The sequence below is a fragment of the Metarhizium album genome (assembly GCF_000804445.1).
Source record: "Metarhizium album ARSEF 1941 chromosome Unknown scaffold_1, whole genome shotgun sequence".
NCBI classification, from domain to species: Eukaryota; Fungi; Ascomycota; class Sordariomycetes; order Hypocreales; family Clavicipitaceae; genus Metarhizium; species Metarhizium album.
Genome location: NW_024467575.1, coordinates 420331 through 438703, shown reverse-complemented (window position 1 = coordinate 438703; position 18373 = coordinate 420331). Strand labels below are relative to the sequence as shown.

General features: G+C 48.1%; 6 protein-coding genes across 6 annotated transcripts; 3 read left to right on the top strand and 3 right to left on the bottom strand.

The window, feature by feature from the left end:
• Nucleotides 1-599: 599 nt before the first annotated feature.
• Nucleotides 600-3088, top strand: MAM_00129 (recombinational repair protein; the record flags this gene model as incomplete). The annotated part of the gene is made up of 2 exons (XM_040818929.1): nt 600-610; nt 679-3088. 2 exons carry the CDS (start codon nt 600-602, stop codon nt 3086-3088), a joined length of 2421 nt encoding a protein of 806 aa, XP_040682193.1.
• Nucleotides 3089-4462: 1374 nt separating this feature from the next.
• On the bottom strand, nt 4463-6257 carry MAM_00128 (uncharacterized protein; the record flags this gene model as incomplete). Its single annotated transcript, XM_040818928.1, has 4 exons — nt 4463-4651; nt 4717-5100; nt 5235-5543; nt 5619-6257. 4 exons carry the CDS (start codon nt 6255-6257, stop codon nt 4463-4465), a joined length of 1521 nt encoding a protein of 506 aa, XP_040682192.1.
• A 2124-nt stretch (nt 6258-8381) lies between these two features.
• Nucleotides 8382-9230, bottom strand: MAM_00127 (Beta-lactamase-like protein; the record flags this gene model as incomplete). Its single annotated transcript, XM_040818927.1, has 1 exon — nt 8382-9230. The coding sequence occupies one exon, from the start codon at nt 9228-9230 to the stop codon at nt 8382-8384; it is 849 nt and encodes a 282-aa protein (XP_040682191.1).
• Nucleotides 9231-9929: 699 nt separating this feature from the next.
• Nucleotides 9930-10796, top strand: MAM_00126 (Mitochondrial carrier protein; the record flags this gene model as incomplete). Its single annotated transcript, XM_040818926.1, has 1 exon — nt 9930-10796. The coding sequence occupies one exon, from the start codon at nt 9930-9932 to the stop codon at nt 10794-10796; it is 867 nt and encodes a 288-aa protein (XP_040682190.1).
• Nucleotides 10797-11482: 686 nt separating this feature from the next.
• MAM_00125 (RSC complex subunit RSC1) lies at nt 11483-14501 on the bottom strand (the record flags this gene model as incomplete). The annotated part of the gene is made up of 5 exons (XM_040818925.1): nt 11483-12427; nt 12586-13145; nt 13212-14067; nt 14136-14238; nt 14302-14501. The coding sequence occupies 5 exons, from the start codon at nt 14499-14501 to the stop codon at nt 11483-11485; spliced, it is 2664 nt and encodes an 887-aa protein (XP_040682189.1).
• Nucleotides 14502-14931: 430 nt separating this feature from the next.
• Nucleotides 14932-15945, top strand: MAM_00124 (Ovarian tumor, otubain; the record flags this gene model as incomplete). The annotated part of the gene is made up of 4 exons (XM_040818924.1): nt 14932-15295; nt 15353-15618; nt 15699-15872; nt 15931-15945. 4 exons carry the CDS (start codon nt 14932-14934, stop codon nt 15943-15945), a joined length of 819 nt encoding a protein of 272 aa, XP_040682188.1.
• Nucleotides 15946-18373: the final 2428 nt, after the last annotated feature.

The window sequence follows — 18373 nt, the reverse complement described above, 5'->3', positions numbered from 1 at the left end:
CCTTCTTTATCCAGAACAAGCTTGTAAATTTTGCCGGTGGTCATGTTACTCTCGTTGCTGAGCGGAATGCCGAGGCCTTTCAAGGTCGCCGACGTCGAGATTTGTCTCCTCACCGTCCGCAAGGACAAAAGATTCTCCATGCTCTAGAGGATTCAATAATCCAGGATCAGTATTGAGATATGGGTCAAGTTTTCGGGCGGTGACGCGAAGGCCGAAGGGTTTTTTTCCCACGCCGGAGACACCACCGCTCACAAAAACTACACGCATCTTGCAGTAGATGGAAACTTGCCGGGCTCATAACTGTCACACGATAGCGGGGGCGCCGAAGCTAGATATCAGGTAGATGATACGTAAAAGCCTTGAAATAAACTACAAAAGAGAGAATCGTGTGCACATTACGTGACCGGATGCCCAATCTAGCTGTTGAGCTTCTTGTGCCCGGCGCAGGGTGAGGTAGGCGGACAATGCAGACTACGGATGATAGTCACGTGCTGTCGCGATTTAGGCCAACGCGTCGAACGCGGTCGCACACAATCAATCCTGCTCTGGCTCGCTGCACATAATTTCCGTTCGAAACCCATGAAGCACATCACCCGGAAATGGCGCCGACGTAAGCAATTGCCCTCTGCTTAGGTTGAAAAACCAAGGACGGTTTTTAAAACTAAAACTATCGTATAGAACATCCATCCCCTCTGGTCAGACAGACCAAAAATTGCGGCCAACGCGTTACACTCCCACTCCGAGTGCTCTTGGCAAGCTATACAAACCATTCAAGTGCCCCGGCACAGCTTCTCCTAGGACTTCCTTATCAGACAGATCATCACGTAAACGAAGAAGGATTGATTATTCAGGCACAGATGGTGATTCATCTGAAGACAAATCGTACACCAACAATGATCGTTTAGCGCTTGCAACGCGGGATGTCAATAAATACCCCGTTTACAGAGCGAAAGAGAAGCACCTAGTTTTTCGCAAGGCATTTTCTGTGCCCCTCAAGGATAAGAATACTCCTTCATACAACCCAAACCGACCGCCTCCCACCTTGGGCTTAAGACAAGGGGCTGTGGTATCTCCGAAGCCGCTGCACGATCCGAGTGGCGAGTTCGCAATCGTGTTATATGACCCAACGGTTGATGGAAAGTCTGATAACATTCGGGAGTCCGAGCAGCAGAATACAACGGAAGACACTCAGAGGCCGCAATTGGACGCTCCACTAGTCCATAAAAGCTTGGCGGAAATTCTAGGCATCAGAAAAAAGGTGACCAACCAAGAATGGAAAGTACCTGTTGTGCTAGATCCAAAGCTCGCGAAGATTCTTCGACCACATCAAGTTGAAGGCGTCAAGTTCATGTATCGTTGTGTCACTGGAATGATTGAAGAGAAGGCGAACGGCTGCATCATGGCTGATGAAATGGGATTAGGGAAAACACTTCAATGCATAACCCTTATGTGGACTCTACTTAAACAGTCGCCCGAAGCAGGAAAACCGACAATACAGAAAGCAATTGTGGTTTGTCCAGCAAGTTTGGTCAAAAATTGGGCGAATGAGCTGACCAAATGGCTTGGCGCTAATGCTATCACGCCATTTGCTATTGACGGAAAAGCTTCGAAAGAGGAATTAACAAGACAGCTCCGACAATGGGCCATTGCATCTGGTCGGTCAGTCACCAGGCCAGTTATTATTGTGTCATACGAAACCCTCAGACTCAATGTGGAAGAGCTTAAGCACACCAAAATCGGTTTGCTCTTTTGTGATGAGGGTCATCGACTCAAGAATAGCGACAGTAATACTTTCAATGCTCTGAATAGCCTCGACGTTTCTCGAAGGGTCATTCTCACGGGAACGCCGATTCAAAATGATCTGACAGAGTACTTTTCCCTTACAAGCTTTGCTAACCCAGATTTGCTGGGATCGCGTTTAGAGTTCAGAAAACGCTTCGAAATCCCGATTCTTCGTGGGCGGGACGCCGATGCTTCCGAATCAGATCGCCAGCGTGGAGACAAATGCACATCAGAGCTTCTCGGAATAGTGAACAAATTCCTCATCCGCAGGACCAACGATATACTGTCGAAGTATTTACCTGTCAAGTACGAACACGTGGTGTTTTGCAGCGTCTCTCCATTTCAACAGAGCCTGTATAATTACTTCATCACGAGCCCCGATATCCAGGCTTTGCTCAGAGGGAAAGGGAGTCAACCATTGAAAGCCATCAATATCTTGAAGAAACTATGCAATCATCCGGATTTGCTAAATTTGAATGACGACCTGCCTGGTTCTGAAAGCTGTTTTCCTTCTGATTACGTGCCGAAAGAGGCCCGTGGTCGAGACCGTGACGTCAGGCCTGAGTACTCGGGGAAGATGATGGTATTAGACCGGATGCTGGCTCGGATACGACTAGATACCAACGACAAAATTGTGCTGATCAGCAACTATACATCGACATTAGATCTGTTCGAGCGCCTGTGCCGGTCTCGTCAGTATGGGTGTCTACGGTTAGATGGCACGATGAATGTGAACAAGCGCCAGAGACTCGTGGATCGCTTCAATGACCCGAATGGCGACGAATTCGTATTCCTGCTTAGCAGTAAGGCGGGCGGTTGCGGTATCAACTTGATAGGAGCAAACCGCCTGGTACTCTTTGATCCCGATTGGAACCCTGCCGCCGACCAACAAGCGTTGGCCCGAGTCTGGCGTGATGGCCAGAAAAAGGACTGCTTCGTTTATCGTTTTATTGCAACTGGTACGATCGAAGAGAAGATCTTTCAACGTCAATCACACAAGCAAAGTTTATCGTCCTGTGTTGTCGACTCGGCGGAAGACGTTGAAAGACACTTCTCCCTCGACAGCTTGCGAGAGCTGTTTCAGTATCGGCCAAACACCACGAGCGATACGCATGACACGTTTAAATGCAAAAGATGCAAGCCAGACGGTAAGCAACACGTCAAGGCTCCAGCAATCCTGTACGGAGACACAAGCACCTGGAACCATTTTGTGAATAGGTGTCTGCAGTCGATTCAAGATCTGCTTTTGAGACAGGAGCATGGCTTGGGTGAGGTTTCAGCAGTTTTTCAGTACATATCACACTAGGTAGTGGCATTAATCATTGATGATCAGACTAGCCAGTGTCGGAACCATGCATGCAAAAGCACGTGTCCCGACCCACAGATTCAAAATTTTTGCATTCAAGCTTCCTCCCAGTCCCAACACTAAACCGATCAATTAATGCCGATGATTACTGGTGTTACTGGGTACTTGAGGTAGATGGTTACAATGTCAGTCTCTGAGCATGTCCATCGCCTAGTTGCAACGCGTTCTGTACATCGTTGCAGACCGTCATTGCATTGGTTCCGAGCATAGACACAGAAAATCTAATCGTCGTCATATCACAGCTAGCTACGTTGTCTTCTTCGGTTTGGCGACTTTCCCAACTTCACTTTCGCCGTATTGGACAGAGGCAACATCCAACCAATGTAACCCCATTTCGGACAAGTCCAATCAATAGGCTCGGTGCTGTTCGTTTTACAGCACGGTAGTTCCAAATTAGGATTGAACCACGATGTCAGGCCAGGAACGACACAGGCAGGACGGATCAAAATTCTCGGCTTATTTTTTACAACAGCTCACACGCGAATTGTCCGACGACATTGACAGATTGAGAGCTGCAGAAGATTTCAAGCCCGAATCAGTGCCTTTCCTGATTCATGCCCTCAGACAAGGTCCTTCGCTGTTTCTGGCTGAGGGACAGAGCGTTGCGACACAGGGAAACCTTCCCGAGCAAACCTCACGCTACTGACGCTCTCGTCTTTTCAAATTCATCCGCCTGCCACAGCTAACAGCCATTGTCAAGTGGTCTCTCTTTTTCATATCAGCCCAGCTGCAATAATTCTGTTGTCTTAGTTCGTCGGGACGCTTCGTCTATCTACTTACGAACTTCAAAATGCAGATTTGTTTATCGGTGTATTTTAGACCAGCTGTCAGTCACTCAGACTGAGTCACACCAGTGTAGTGTTAAAATAAAGGAGTTAGTGCGGGAACACCGGGTGATATAGTTTGGCGCGAGACTAGATTTTTGCTGGGAATTCGAATCGCACCTTTCAAATACTGGCAATACTGACCATGAAGCATCATTTTATGCATTCATTCTTTCCATACTACAATAAGAGATTCCTCCCTGCAAATTCGAATTCATACTACGCTGTTCATAAATTATAAACCATCACGAAGATGACATCCAGTTCCAAACGGGTATCATAATAACATTTTACAAAGTCAGCGCCAATAACACCCGAGACCCAGAATGACACTAGCCCGACGCGAGTCCGAAATCCATCCTAGTAATTTGTCTGGGTCGTACTCAATGATGCCCAGAGACATTGGCTGCCCAGAGACATTGGCTGCCCAGAGATATTGGCTGCTTCGTACATCGCAGCAACGCTTTAGGTCCGTAGATCTCGTAGACCATCACGCACAAGATGTCCCTTGCTGCAAACTCTGCAGACCCGTACGCTGCTCTCTACGTGTTGCCCAACCTTTAAGGGCTAGTACGAAAATCTCCCATGCCATTAACAATCCCACCAATCCCATTGTGATTGTATACATGAACATGGCATCCAAGTGATAGTGAATCATGCCTTCGATAGTGTCCGAGCTCTGAACCCAAATGGTCAGCTTTTGATTACTTGCAACTTTTCTCACCATCAGCATCATTCACTTACACTGGCCATGAAGATAATGCCACCAGCAATGAGGCCAAAGGATGTCAATAGCTCCGTGGGTGGGCGAGATGGCAGGACAGACTTGGGCGGTCGGAGAAACAAAAGAAAGTAGGTTAATACCCTAGCAAACGATGCCCCTAATAACAAGTCACCCCACTGTTTATGTACCATTGTCGATATCTCTGTTTCTTGGTGATGAGAGCTCATCATGATACCAAGTAGCAGAATGACAAGTGCCGGTATGGGGTTGAGAGAGAATTGGTATGTATCAGGGGATTCCCATCTCTTCATTACTTCTTCGTCTGACTTGCCTTCCGGGGCTGTGCCTGACGCAGTCGTATTGAGGAGACTCCTGATGGTGGACGACTCGATAAGCATCCCGCACTACCGTATTGTTAGTCACACGGCCTCAAGGGAAGTATAATCCCTTGCAGAAATGTCAGGTGCAAGTCGAAGCCGTCCTTGCCCGTGGCGCCACCATCGGCTGCCAGAACAAAAAAACTTCATGTCGGACTTACAATTCCTCCTCCTAGGAAGAGCACGGTAATTGCCAAATGCTCCAGATCTTGGGAACTCCATCCGCCGCCCCAGCTTCCCAGATGCTCCAAGAAAATGTTTGTAGATCCGTAAAAAAAAATCAAGGCACTCTCAATGAATTCAGCCGATGCAAACCAAGGCTTCTCGTTAAGATTAAAGGGTCTGATATTCCACGCCCAACCCATATCAGCGAAACTGCCCGTCCAGCGGCCCAAAGAAAGTAGCCCAAGCCAAAAGAACACTCCCCCTTTGATCCAGTGTGCTAAGCCGCTGAATATCGCCTTTCCTTCCTGTGTTACGCAGGGTGCATTAGATTGTAGCCTCTCCTAAGGCCAGGGTGGTCGCCAACCCGGAGGTGTACTTACAAAAAAGCGCCCAAAGGTTACGATACCTGTAGTCAGCGCGATAAACCCAAATGGTAGAATTATCCGATCTATAACTTTGTACACGAAGTCAGAATATACCCACATCCGGGACGAGATGACACCCTTGGTTTTTGTCAGCATCGGGTCTGGCGACAAGAATGTCAACTCTGCGGATTCACGGAAGTCTGGTTCGGCCTCGGTGCCGTCAAAGTTCTTTCGTTGGTCATTTAGTGGCATGTCTTCCATGTCCAACGTAGAAAGCGAGTCACTCCGAAGGGACTCTGTTCCAGGTTCCGTCCCTTGGCCACTATCGTTTGATGGCCGACTTCCTCCATCCTGGTACTGCATTGGTACGCGTTGCCAGCAGTCATTCATGTGGAAGACGGGACCGCGTCCACCCTCAGAGCTGCGACCTGTTCGTCTCGCCATACCACCCGCTTGTCGCCACATCAAACGTATCAAGACTTGCGCAGAAACAAAAGCCGTAATAATCCAACCAATTTTGTGATGAGAATTGTTTGGGTACAAGTCTTGGGTTCGATTGTTGTACAGGGCGCTCAAGAAGACGCCCAGGGCATTGACGGCGAGAAAGGCAAATTGCACCACCAAGGTTATCCTAGAACGCGCGATTGATAGCATCACGGCTGGGTGATATACGAGAATCAGCAAGTCCATTCGTTTGTTCCTTGGAGCCTTGAGTGCAGGCAGACTCCAGAGGTGAAAGAGCCTTGTCACAGATTTACTCACCAATCGGCAAAACGAAAACCCAAGCTATTACCATTAATGATATGTGACCATAAATAAGTCCCCTGTGATCGGAAATTCCAAAGTATGTTGGAGGATAGTCAGATTCATGCCCCGCCATGGTGTGATTCCCATCGTGTTCGGGTTTCATTTCCTCGTGGGCATGAACTATTCCGATAAGCAGAAACATATTGGCCGCAAGATGACCCGTGTAGGTAAGATACGAGGCCGGGAGTGGTGACATTTTTACGCTTATGCTTTGATGCTGCTTGGCTGCTGATAGAGCGCTATTAGTGCTATTGTCGATTTATCATCATCTGAGTGAGTGCCTCTTATGTCCGCTTCACTCTGGCGACATTCTCATGCTCAAGCGCAGTATACCATGAGCTACGGGCTCAGAAGCGTATTCTGAGACTTACCACTTCGTCCCCTAGCTAGACTTTTAATTTTTCAAGAGTCGGGATATATGTGATATATTCGAGGAATCGTTGAACGCAACACCGGCAACAAACTCGGCACAGTGGCCAGGCCGTCGTGCAAATTTCGCGTGGATGTTTCGCAAAATATACATCTGAGTAGTTTACTCGGCCGCGGCCGCCAACCTCCGGGAGAGTGAAACAGGCGAATAAAACCAATGCAGGACAATATCCAGCTGCAGAAGCGATGAGCAAGGCCGAGATCCGAGCTTTGTTAAGTAGCGTTGATGTACGAGCGCGGTGAGAAATTCCAGATGATGACAGTTCACAACATCAATACAAATTGTTACGAATGAGTTGGCGGGGATGATCACTGGTGTGGTTTGGGTATGGTGGCCTTGCACCTTATACGCCAGCAAAACAACGTCATTGATGACAGGGCTTGGGTCCCAGGTTGCAGGAACGAGGCCCAAATTCATCATTCGTCATGCGTCGCTTAGCAAGCAGCGCGAGACGAAAAAAAGAAAAGATTGCATGGGCTTCCTCCGAAGCTTCCGAGCTTGGATCCTGTCGCAATGGAACCTGCGGTCAGCTGCGAGGTACTCCGTACCTACCAAGTCTTGCGTGGGTTTAGGAACTTGTGGTGGAACTTGTCACACTAAAAAATGGACGTGGCCCACGCCACATATTTTATGTGTGTTAGTACCCTTTATATGCTGTGCGACAGAACTTCCAGCGGCCAGGTTTCTGCCACCTGCTGTGGCAACACCTGACCACATCTAATCATGCATTTGCGGACTTGATGGCAGTCACTTACGTAAATCGATGGCGCCTGGCACTGAAGCCATTCAACGCCGCGGGCCAACATTGTCCGTCTACCCGTGGGATTCTAAAACAAGCCAACGGTACGGAGTATCTTTTCTATAGCCTGGAGCACTGGGTCGCTGCGTGTCTCAATTTATCTACTCTTGGAGTTAGTCTAGCTCGAATAGCGGGAAGTCAGACGCATGTAGGTCACCAGCGCCATCGTGCCATTGCATCAAGGCCTTAGATAGCCACGTGCATGCCGAATCCCGGCCATTCCGCGGCTACACCGGCAAGCTTGTGTTGGCTAATAAAGACCTACAGCGAATATCACGGGTATGAGTCAACGCACGTTGATTCCCAAAAGTCCACTTCGCTAGCCATGGAAATGCTTGCGTATCCAACAAAGACCAGGTATCGCGTTCGTGAGTCATGGCCCCTTCTCACTCGTCATTGCAGGCGCGGCCCTTTCTGCCAGCGCGGTTAAGCGATTTGACCCTCAACCGTACCTATGTACGTCGAAATGGGAGACGGACCACAGTTACAAAACACGTCCCAAGGGTGCTACCACAAGTGCCCCCTATCGAAGTAAAGGTGTCGAAAAAGGAAAAAAAAAAACAACGACATTGATATATACATCCACCCGGTGCTAGCAATATGAACCATTGTACATGTACCGCATCGGCAGAGTCGACAACCTCTAGCGATGAATGAGTCCCAGTCGGCGTCATGCATTCCAAAACGGGTATTGGAAATGCCACGGGTCGTCCGTAAACTCAACTGAAACTTGACAAAATGCTTACGCTTCTCGCTTCAACTGCCACAGGTCTAGGTCGTGTTTAACAACTATGCCGTCGCTGGTGAGCTTTTCAAGAATTTGCGAAATACCATGACATGCTACTGGATGGAGTGCATCAGGAACATCTCTGTAGATGACCTCAACAAGATCCTTGGCAGACCATGTCGTAGCACTGCCATCTACCCCATCATTACCTCCCCGCATGGTATGCAGAACCTGGTTCACTCTTTGTTGCCGGTGCTCAATATAGTCTGTAATTTTACCTGGCCCGTCCTCCACAACCGGACCATGGCCGGGATATGCCCTTCCGGAGAACAAGTTCCGCATTTGGTGAAGGCTGCGCAGATAATCCGACATATCCTCGAACACAGTGGTGCCTTGCCCGAGCACATTGTCGGCTGTGAACATAGCGTCCTCCTCCGCCATTACAAATACCATGTGATCCTTGGTATGACCTGGTGTGTGAACGGCAGTTAAGTTGACGCCATCAACGTGGAATTTTTGGCCGTCTACAATTTCCCTTTGCCCCGGTACGGGATCATGCTTGTAAACGGCCGCTTCTGGAGCTGCCGCAAGGACATCAGCAATGCCACCAGCGTGATCGTGGTGCCAATGAGATATGAGAACCGTATCTACTGTCGCCTTCTCTTGTGACAGGGTCGACTGTAGAGAAGCTATCCAAGCTGGTCGGCCTTCTCCCGTGTCGATGAGAATACGACGGGGCCCACACCCGAGTAGATACGTATTCGTCCCCTGGAGTGTGAATTTACCAGGATTTCCTCCGAGGATGCGGACACATAAGGGACTTAACCGCTGAACGGTTGGGAGGGGAGTCGGGTGGGTGGCCATGGGGTTAAAACCTTGTGTTTCAAGGAGTCCCATTCAGAAAATCGGCAGAAAAAATGTGTCGATGCTAGTGGTCATCAGTGACAATACGCCGTATTACAGGGAAGAGGAGATAGATTACGTTGGCAACTTGATGCATTCAGATGTGTGATCGTCTCGCAATTTACAAAAAAAAAGCGGTGATGCGTTTCTGCCTCAGCTTCGAGATCAGTCTGGTGGTACGGTTGGAGGGTGGGGGTTTATGCATGTAGCAAGGTAGTAACTAACTAGTACATATAGCCTCGGCTCAAATAAATCCCTCCAGAGACTTGGACACTTTCTACCACCTCGAACACTAAATACTCAAGGCAGAGTTTGAGAAAAGTGTCAAATTTCGAGTTTCTATTTTACCTCTATGGATTTTTATCAAAGTCACACCGCAGAGAAAATCCCAGCTGCAATATACTCCTCCGTATACATCTTGCTATCGATCTTGCCAGCGGCAGCCGCACATTGCCATCTCCGTGCCGCTAGCATCATTCACTCTCTCCGAAGTCGCCCGGATAACCAACTTGCAACATTGAACTCTTCAGCCGCGAGCCCTGAGATCCACAGTGATAAAATTACAAACTAAGCTGCAGTCTTCGATTATCAGCTGTAGATGATGCTCCATCGGCTGAATTGATTATTGTCCGAATTACTCACTGTGCCCGCCAAATTTCGATGGCTGCCGACTTTTGGGCTGGTTACCTCAGCGGAGCAGCCGGCATCCTGGTCGGCAATCCACTCGATATGGTCAAGGTTCGGCTACAAGCCGGTAATGCTGCCGTCACTGGCACGAAGTTCCATGGTACATCAGCTCTGGTGACGGGGACGGCGGCCCCTGTTCTTGGATATGGCGCTCTAAATGCCCTGCTCTTCTTGTCCTACAATCGTTCCGAGGCTGCCCTCCAAAAAGCCATTGGTTCAGGTCCAGACAAGAGCCTCTGCGCGATATGGCTTGCAGGAGCTCTAGGAGGGCTTGCTACATGGGTAGTGAGTGCTCCAACAGAGGTTGTGAAATGTCGGGCGCAGATGTCAGCATCATCTGAGAGCAGCTGGTGTATTGCACAGAACATATTGGAAAAGAAGGGGCTTCGCGGTTTCTACCTGGGCGGTGTTATTACGGCACTCAGAGACAGTATAGGATATGGCTTCTATTTTTGGTCCTATGAACTAGCTAATAGGCATTGGCCTTCTACCATGCAGGACCAGGCAGCGCCTAAGATCCTGCTATGCGGCGGACTTGCCGGCATCGTCACCTGGGCAAGTGTATTCCCACTGGATTCGATCAAGACCCGAGTCCAGACTCAGCAATCGATGCTACATCCCGATGCGCCTCCAATCATACACAGCCCTGTTGCGAAGAGTCCCCATGCGATAAAACGGCTTGGCTCATTAGATATTGCCCGACTTATGGTCAGGGAAGGAGGGCTGCCTATATTCTTCCGCGGCTTAACTGTCTGTAGCGTTCGTGCCTTCGTTGTCAATGCAGTACAGTGGGCTATATACGAATGGGTTATGACGGAGCTCTCTAGAGACCCAAAATGAAAGGAACGGCACAAGAGGACAAGATGATTGTAGATGAAAATTGAAATTCCCGAAACAGGGCTAATACGTGCTGCCGGGGCAACTGTTGCAGGAGAGATTGTCTGCCTCGGTGAGGCTTCCGTAACGCGCACCCAAGTTGTGCTGACAACAGCGACTAAGGGTCGCATGCGCACAATGTCACGGGAATGGACTCGATATCAGTCAGGCCTTCCTGCCGCCTCTCCAGCACTTACAGGTGCTGTGTAATACGGAATTTTCTTTCGGATGGGTTTTCTTGATATATCTATCAGCCACTTACTTGTGGGAAAGGATAGCAAATTTAGCTGGGATGTCGTCTAGGACCTTTTTGCTCTTAATTCCATCTCGGCTCCGAGTAGGCAATTATTCCGAGTAGGGAAGCAGCAAAATGTCATCAATCTTGTTCCACCTACCACTGTCAATGCACCAACACAATGACATGCATATCAATCTATACCATTTCTTTAGTCGCGTCGAACAACATGGGGGCCGGGGCGGCAAGTATCGACTAGGACAATTGTTCCGAATACTAGTACTTCAACTCCTTCTCGCATCTGATCCTACGGTACAAAAAACATGGCTGTAGACTCCATGTACCAACATGCCAAAATTCAAGCCGCGAGCCGGACCCTGATGTATGATGTGCCTGTAAAGCAGATCATGCTGTTTCATTCTATCCTGTACTTGTCCCTCCAGTCTTCTAATCCCGCGTCTAGTTTCCACTCGAGGCTCTGCTGGTTGAACTTTCGGAACCACTGATTGATGGCATCTGCCGCCTGAGCAGGGACACTTGTTTCTGGTGGAGCTAATTTACCGGTTGTGACCAGATTTTCAGATCTAACCGTCTGGGAGTCATCGCGCTTCTGCCTCTTCTTCTCGCGTTCTGCTAACCAATTCTCACGTCCCGCACTGTACCTAAGGCTGTGTCCAAGTCCGACGCTCTGTGGGGACAGTCGCTCATGCGCGCGGCCTAAAGGCGGACCGACAAAAAACAAGACGCGACCGGCACTATCATGTTGGAAGCCTTGCCGAACTTGAGGATGGAGAGCCTCGTTTATGTTGTCCGGTAATGTGTATACCTCCGGCGGTCGTGGAGGGTTGTAAACGTTAGTGGGATTGCCACTGGTGCCAGTCGATGCATTGAATGCTATTCGCCCGTGTTGGAGTTGTTGATTAAAATGCAGCGCAGCTTGGTTAGCCACAGGCGGATGGTGAGTAAATGCTGCTGGTGATGAAGAGTACTGAGGCCCAAATTGGTGTGCATAGCTTGATTGATGTTGCTGCTGCTGTTGATATTGCATTGGCCGAATCGACATCTGAGGAGTTGCTGTGGCCTGCGGTGGTTGGGGGATGGGCACTGGCGTCTGCTGCATCACATGGCCACCACTGGCAGGTGTTACCGGCTGAAAATGACCTGTAGCTTGCACGCCGTACTGATTAACTTGATTTGGGGATAGAACTCGGCCGGCAGCTTGCGGCAGTCTCACGGTAGGGTCTGTAGACAGTTCAGGCGTCACGGACGCTGCTGAGGGACGCGCAGCGGATTCAGATGAAATATGCCTTGTAGTTGACATAAGAGGCGGAGGGGGTGTCGGCTCGGGTGGAGGAGATTCCTAGCAAGAGTAGCTTAGCAACGATGGGTCTCAGCTCATAGTTTTCGCATCATGCCGAAAATTTCAAAAAAGTCGCGGCATCGACGCAAGAGTACTCATTTATTCCTCCAGCCAAGCACAAAAGAACCGCGCTATGACATGTTGCACTATCAACTTACATTTGCTTCAAGGGGGCGTCGGTGAACAGCACCAACGATGGGCGGAGCATTAGGGCTTCCCCAAGTTGGCCGAGGGAGATCGTCGGTATCTTTCGCATCCTCCCGGAGAAGATGCTTGATGGGACTCGGCACCTTTTTCATGCGCCGCGGCACTTCAAACAAGTCCATCTCATAGTCCTTGTCTCGGATTTCATCCGGCACACAACTAGCCCACGTCTTTATTTTATTGAAACGAAACTTCTCTTCGTTGTAGCGCGATTCGCACACATAGACGTCCTTGTCAAAAGGGAGTCCCCTAGGGCGACCTTTATTAAAGCGGGTTACGAACATAACAAAACACCGGTCCAGAAGTTCGCTTATTTGGTGATCTCGATACTGACCCGTTTTCACAACCTCATGCTCAAAAAAGTGTTTTTCATAGCGATGAACAGTCTGCTCAGGGCGGTAATACCAGCATGCATTAATCCACTTCTGGCCGGCACGGTCTTGCCAGGTCCGAAATATTTGGGCAACGATTGGCTTAGCAAGATCGTTCGGATTCCGAATATGAACCCAGTCACCTATGGTAGGGCTTGGTTAGTCTAGATCATTTGGTCTGCAACTGCAGGGAAATCGAATGAACCCACCGACTTTCCAAGTTTGCCCGTTGTGCTGTATTTCAGAAAGGGGAAGCTTGCCATCCTCATCCCTGAAATCATCGTCTGGTTTTGCTTTTTCCTGCTCCGCAAGAATACGCGCTTGTGTCTGCAACTCCATGGCGGCAAGGTACACCTGACTATCATCTTCATTGTAGACCTTCGCATTTTCGAACATCAATTCAATGTCCAGTAGAAGGTCATCCACATTTTGATACTTTTTTCGCTTTGCTTTCCTCTTGATGTTATCCAGCGCAACGGGGTTGCTAATACTCTGATAGTAATCAGCCATGGTTGTTTTGTCCGGCAGCTTTTCGAAAGGCGTTACAAGAAGATTCCCTTCACCATCCTTGAATTTCCTGAGACCTCGTAGAATTGAAGATATCCGTGCTTCCGTTGGCGTTTGTACCATAGGCGGCCTACCTCTCTTTTTATATGCGTCATCCTCTCTCTCATCTTCGTGTTCCTTGGATTTGACAAAGGATCGTCGTCCACGATTACGTGCTCTGCGTCGCTTCTGTAGTCTCTCGTCGTCGTCTTCGGACTCTTCCTCATCGTCTTCAGACTCATCCTCATCATCCTCCTCTTCTTCCTCCTCGGACAGAGGTGACGGCGAGTCTTCGACAGGAGGGAGCTCACCTAGATCGGGTAATTTCGCATCATCAGGTAATATATCTCCCTTTGTGACCAGCTGTTGGAGCTGTTCTTGGAAGATTTCTTTAAGGCGAACCGCAGCACCGAATATTGGCGCTGATGGACGATTGTATACTTGAGCATTGTGGCAGATCTGTGCAACGTCTTTGACGAAATCTGCAAATGCGAAGTACTGCTTCTTTTGAATTTTACTCTGTAGATAGATAGTATTAGCACCCCAAGTCCGAGGCAAATTGGTTGCTCAGGCGGCATCAAACCTACTCGAATTGTGCTGAAGGCAATTGGCTCAGTGATTACTTCGAAGTAATCGGGGAGAGCGCGACGGTTAGGAATGCGTTGAAAGCCTGCTGCAAGTTCTTCACCACTAAAATCGCATTAGAAAAACACCTTAACTGTGAACATGGAACTTGTGCGTTTCCTAGCTTACTCTTCCTCAACAGTAGACAGATGCACCGCCAGCTGCTGGATAATCTGGAACGTGTTCTGGTCCCCGTCTTCAGTAGCGTCACCTTCTGCATCCGTATGTCCTGTACTGGAGCTGTCCTTCATCTCGACATCTCGTTCGACTTCCCTGACCTCGATGGATCCGGTCGCATCATCCGGAGTGAGACCACGTGTAGGCGACATCTTCGTTCAGGAGGAATTGACGGCGCGGCCAGGTGCGACCGCGCGGCTCTTAGGTCGTGAAACGATCAGAGGTGGTCACTCACAAATGTTTGCGCCGCGGCAGTTGGGTTGGTGAATTGTGGAAAGTAGTGGAGGGAACGCGCCCCAGATGCGTGGGGCGTACCGGAAAGAGACGCTGACTCATCATCCATCCTAAGGGAACTAACTGTCTGAGGTGCAAAGGTATTCTGTTGTCCTATTAACAACAATACGACGCACGACTGGGCGCGACATCTCATCCTACATGAATCCAATACATTACTGGTTTTTTTTGTTTCTTCTGTCCACGAGCGTTTTGCCGAAGTCTTGCAAGATAGGTTGATCTCTTTCGGATAACAACCGCTCTCAAGGTGGTGGGACTGTTTCTATTTTCCCTCCTGCCGTTTCCAAAATGAGGACAAGATATAAAAGCCCTTCAGGGACAGGCATTCTCGAAATTGATGATGGCGCCACAATTCAGATGGTTTTCGATGCACTCAAGGCAGAGACACGAATTGAAAACTTTTCAATCAAGTATGGTCCTCCAAACGGAATGAAAACCATCAAGCTAGAACACAAAGATCTCGTAGCCAGAGACTTCAGGCTCCACGGCGAAACACTTACAATCGTTCCGATCCAGTCTAAGGTAGATTTGGCAAGCTCCGGTTATGCTCCGCACCGTTCGGATGATGGAAAACACGCCGGAACAGCCATCATCGCTAATACGAGCTCCGGTGATGTAGTAATACCATGGCCAGAGAGGGAAGGCAGCTTGCGTGCGTTTTTGGCCCCATCATGACGCCCGCCTTGGATCCTATATTGACTGCATTCAGTTCTTCGTGTCATGCCAAGTGATAATAGCTGTCTCTTTACAGCGTTTGGTGGAGCTCTACTGAAACAAATTCCCGCAGAGAAACTCCGTCAGATGATGGCTGAGTGTATCACGGAGCATCCTGACGTCTATACTGAAGCAATTCTCGGTTGCTCGCCCACTGACTACTGCCACGGCATCAAGGATCCTGATCGGTGGGGAGGGGGAATTGAGCTCAGTATATTGTCTACGATTTTTGACATTCAAATATGTACTTTTGATGTTCAGGTACGTCGACTACCATCTCCCCGCACTATCTTTAGGTGTCGGGCTGTCTACAATGAAATACTTATCGAAGGCACCCACAGGGACAAAATCTCATGACCTTCGGCGAGGGAAAGCAGGATCGATGCATTTTGGTTTATTCTGGCATTCATTATGACCGTGTTGCCTTTAGCTACTCTGATTTTCCTCACAATGTGGCTTCGTTGCCTCCAGAAATGGACAGGTCGATCTGGCCCACCGATGATTCAGAGGTGCTGGTAAAGGCAAAAATACTAGTCAACAAACTAAATGAAAATCACTACTACACGGACACAGGTGGACTGGTCTTAGAGTGCAATGAGGACGGCTGTGGATGGGTTGGCCATGGGCAGCCAGCAGCTAGGAAGCATGCTGAAGTTACAGGACATACGAGAATGACAGAAATTGCGGATCCGGAAGAAGGCAGCATTTTGCACAGGTGTTTGAGGGTAGGATGTACCTTCCTCGGCCAGGGAGCCTCAGTCGAGCAGCATAGAATCGAGACCGGCCATTACGACTTCGATATCATTCCCGACACCTAACTACGCGCGCGACCCACTATGTCACAATGATATTCCTCTTTTATTAGACACATGAGCGTCTCGAAATGTTAACTTGCCCTTTTCACGCCGCTTCAACCTGAAATTCTCTCGTGGCAACTATCTCTGCCCGAACGACGCGCACGACATAAAGACCAGAATACCTTGTTTTTCTTTTCTATGACAACATGGAGAACCTCTAAATGAATTCCGATGCCACAAATGTCTGTCCCGATGGCGAGTTTCACATGTACATCGTTTCACCGCGCCCTTCCAAGAAAAATCAATGATCTTCATAAGAAAGATGGCGCTTGATGTCAGAGCTGCAACGAATCCCGCTTTTCTCTGTGCTCTAGTTCTGGTTCTGTCCGCATGTCATCTATGTTTGCGAGCTTAAGCCTAAGAAACTCGTGCCTATTGTGCCAGCTTTGCTGACTTCTGGCGAAGTCTCTTAATTCGGAAGATGCTGGCGGGGGATCAGTGATCTTGGTGATAAGATATGCGGTAGAGGCCTCTGCAATTCCATATACCAGAACTCCGAAGAAGGGCACTCTACTGAGCACGTAAAACCCTAGACCAAACCCAAACAAGACACCTTCGCGGCTTCTGAACCAATTCCGCTTTTCTTCTCGCGAGAACTGGACACGCACAAAATACGGTTCTAAAAGTTCGTTCATCAGACTCCGGGACGAGTAGTAGCTCTGCAGAAAGACCACAAGATATATTCGAGGCAAAAAGAGAGCGCTGCCGAAAATGACGGAAGCAGGCCCAAGTCCAACTGATTTGTGAAACGTGTAAAAGCTCACTAAAGGGAGTATCAGCTGGCCGAATATAGGCGCGAATGATAAGGCGAATAGCGCAACCGAGAGGCATGCTCTGCGCGCAAACTTCGACATAAATTTGACGAGTGACTGTCTTCTTTTCGACGGGGATTGATAAGACTTCAGATTGGGGTAATAAAGGTCCCTGAGATCACTTGGATTCTCGTGTTTGTGTTTTTGGACATAAGTCATGTCAACCCAATTTAAAGACTGCATGAATCTGGTTGCTTCTCTTCAGCTGTTGCGTTGAGGCCACAATCAATCAGACAGACTGGGTGCTACTCACAAGTTATCAAGCGTGGGCACTACATAACGCATTGCCATCATGAGGAAGAATGGCAACTGAAGAACAGAATCACCCATGAAGTCTAGCCAATCCACAAGGGAATCGTCCCATGAGACTTGGTCGAGAGGACAGAGCAGCGAGATGATCCATAACATGAATCTTGCCGCTACAACCTGGCGTGTGTGTCAGTGAAGAGGAGTAGGTATGGTTGGCAGTCACTCTATCTTACTAGGATCGCTACCAGCAGCCGTATACCGAGTCCAGCTAAAACAGCGTACATGGCTTGCTTACTGTTGAACAGGTCCGGATTCTGTAATGCCCTGTAGGCTTTACATTGCATTAGTAATTCATACGTACGTAACAAACACATGGCCGTTTTCTGTCCTTACCTCCAACAAGTGTCAATTGTGCACCTCGCAGGATGGCATTGGGTTCGAACGAAATGTGACGCATCATGCCAGGCATTTCGAGGTTATTGACAGACAGGGATGGCGAGGTACTCAATGCTTGAATCTGGAGTTTTTTGGAGTTTTTTGGAGTGCCAAAAAAAAGCATATAACGGCTTTTTTTTTTGCAGAAGTTTGTATAGAAAAAAAAGACAGGAGTACTAAAACAAGAATGTAACTGCTTTTTTTTTTTGCAGAGAAAAAAACAGGAGTACTAAAAAAAGAATGTAACTGCTTTTTTTTTTGCAGAAAAAAAAGACAGGAGTGCCAAAAAAAGCCGTCATATGCTTTTTTGGCAGAAATTTATACAGAAAAAAAAACCTTTTTTAAGAGCTTTTGCTAGTGAATTTTTTTTCTACTTACTACATTTTTTTATTTATTCATACAAAATGAATTAAATAGAAAAAAAGCCTTAAAAAAAATAGGTTCTACATTGTTTGTTAATTACTGATTTTTTTGTGAGAAATAATTTAAGATATAATAACTAATAATTAACGGTAGTATACTCTTTCATTTAGATTTTATCTTGTCCCAAAATAAATTCAAAACAAAATCTTACGAAAACTGACCAATTTCTGCAACAACAAAAAAATGTCATTTCAAAATGAAATCAATACTATTAGTTAAACATTATACACCTCAAAAAAG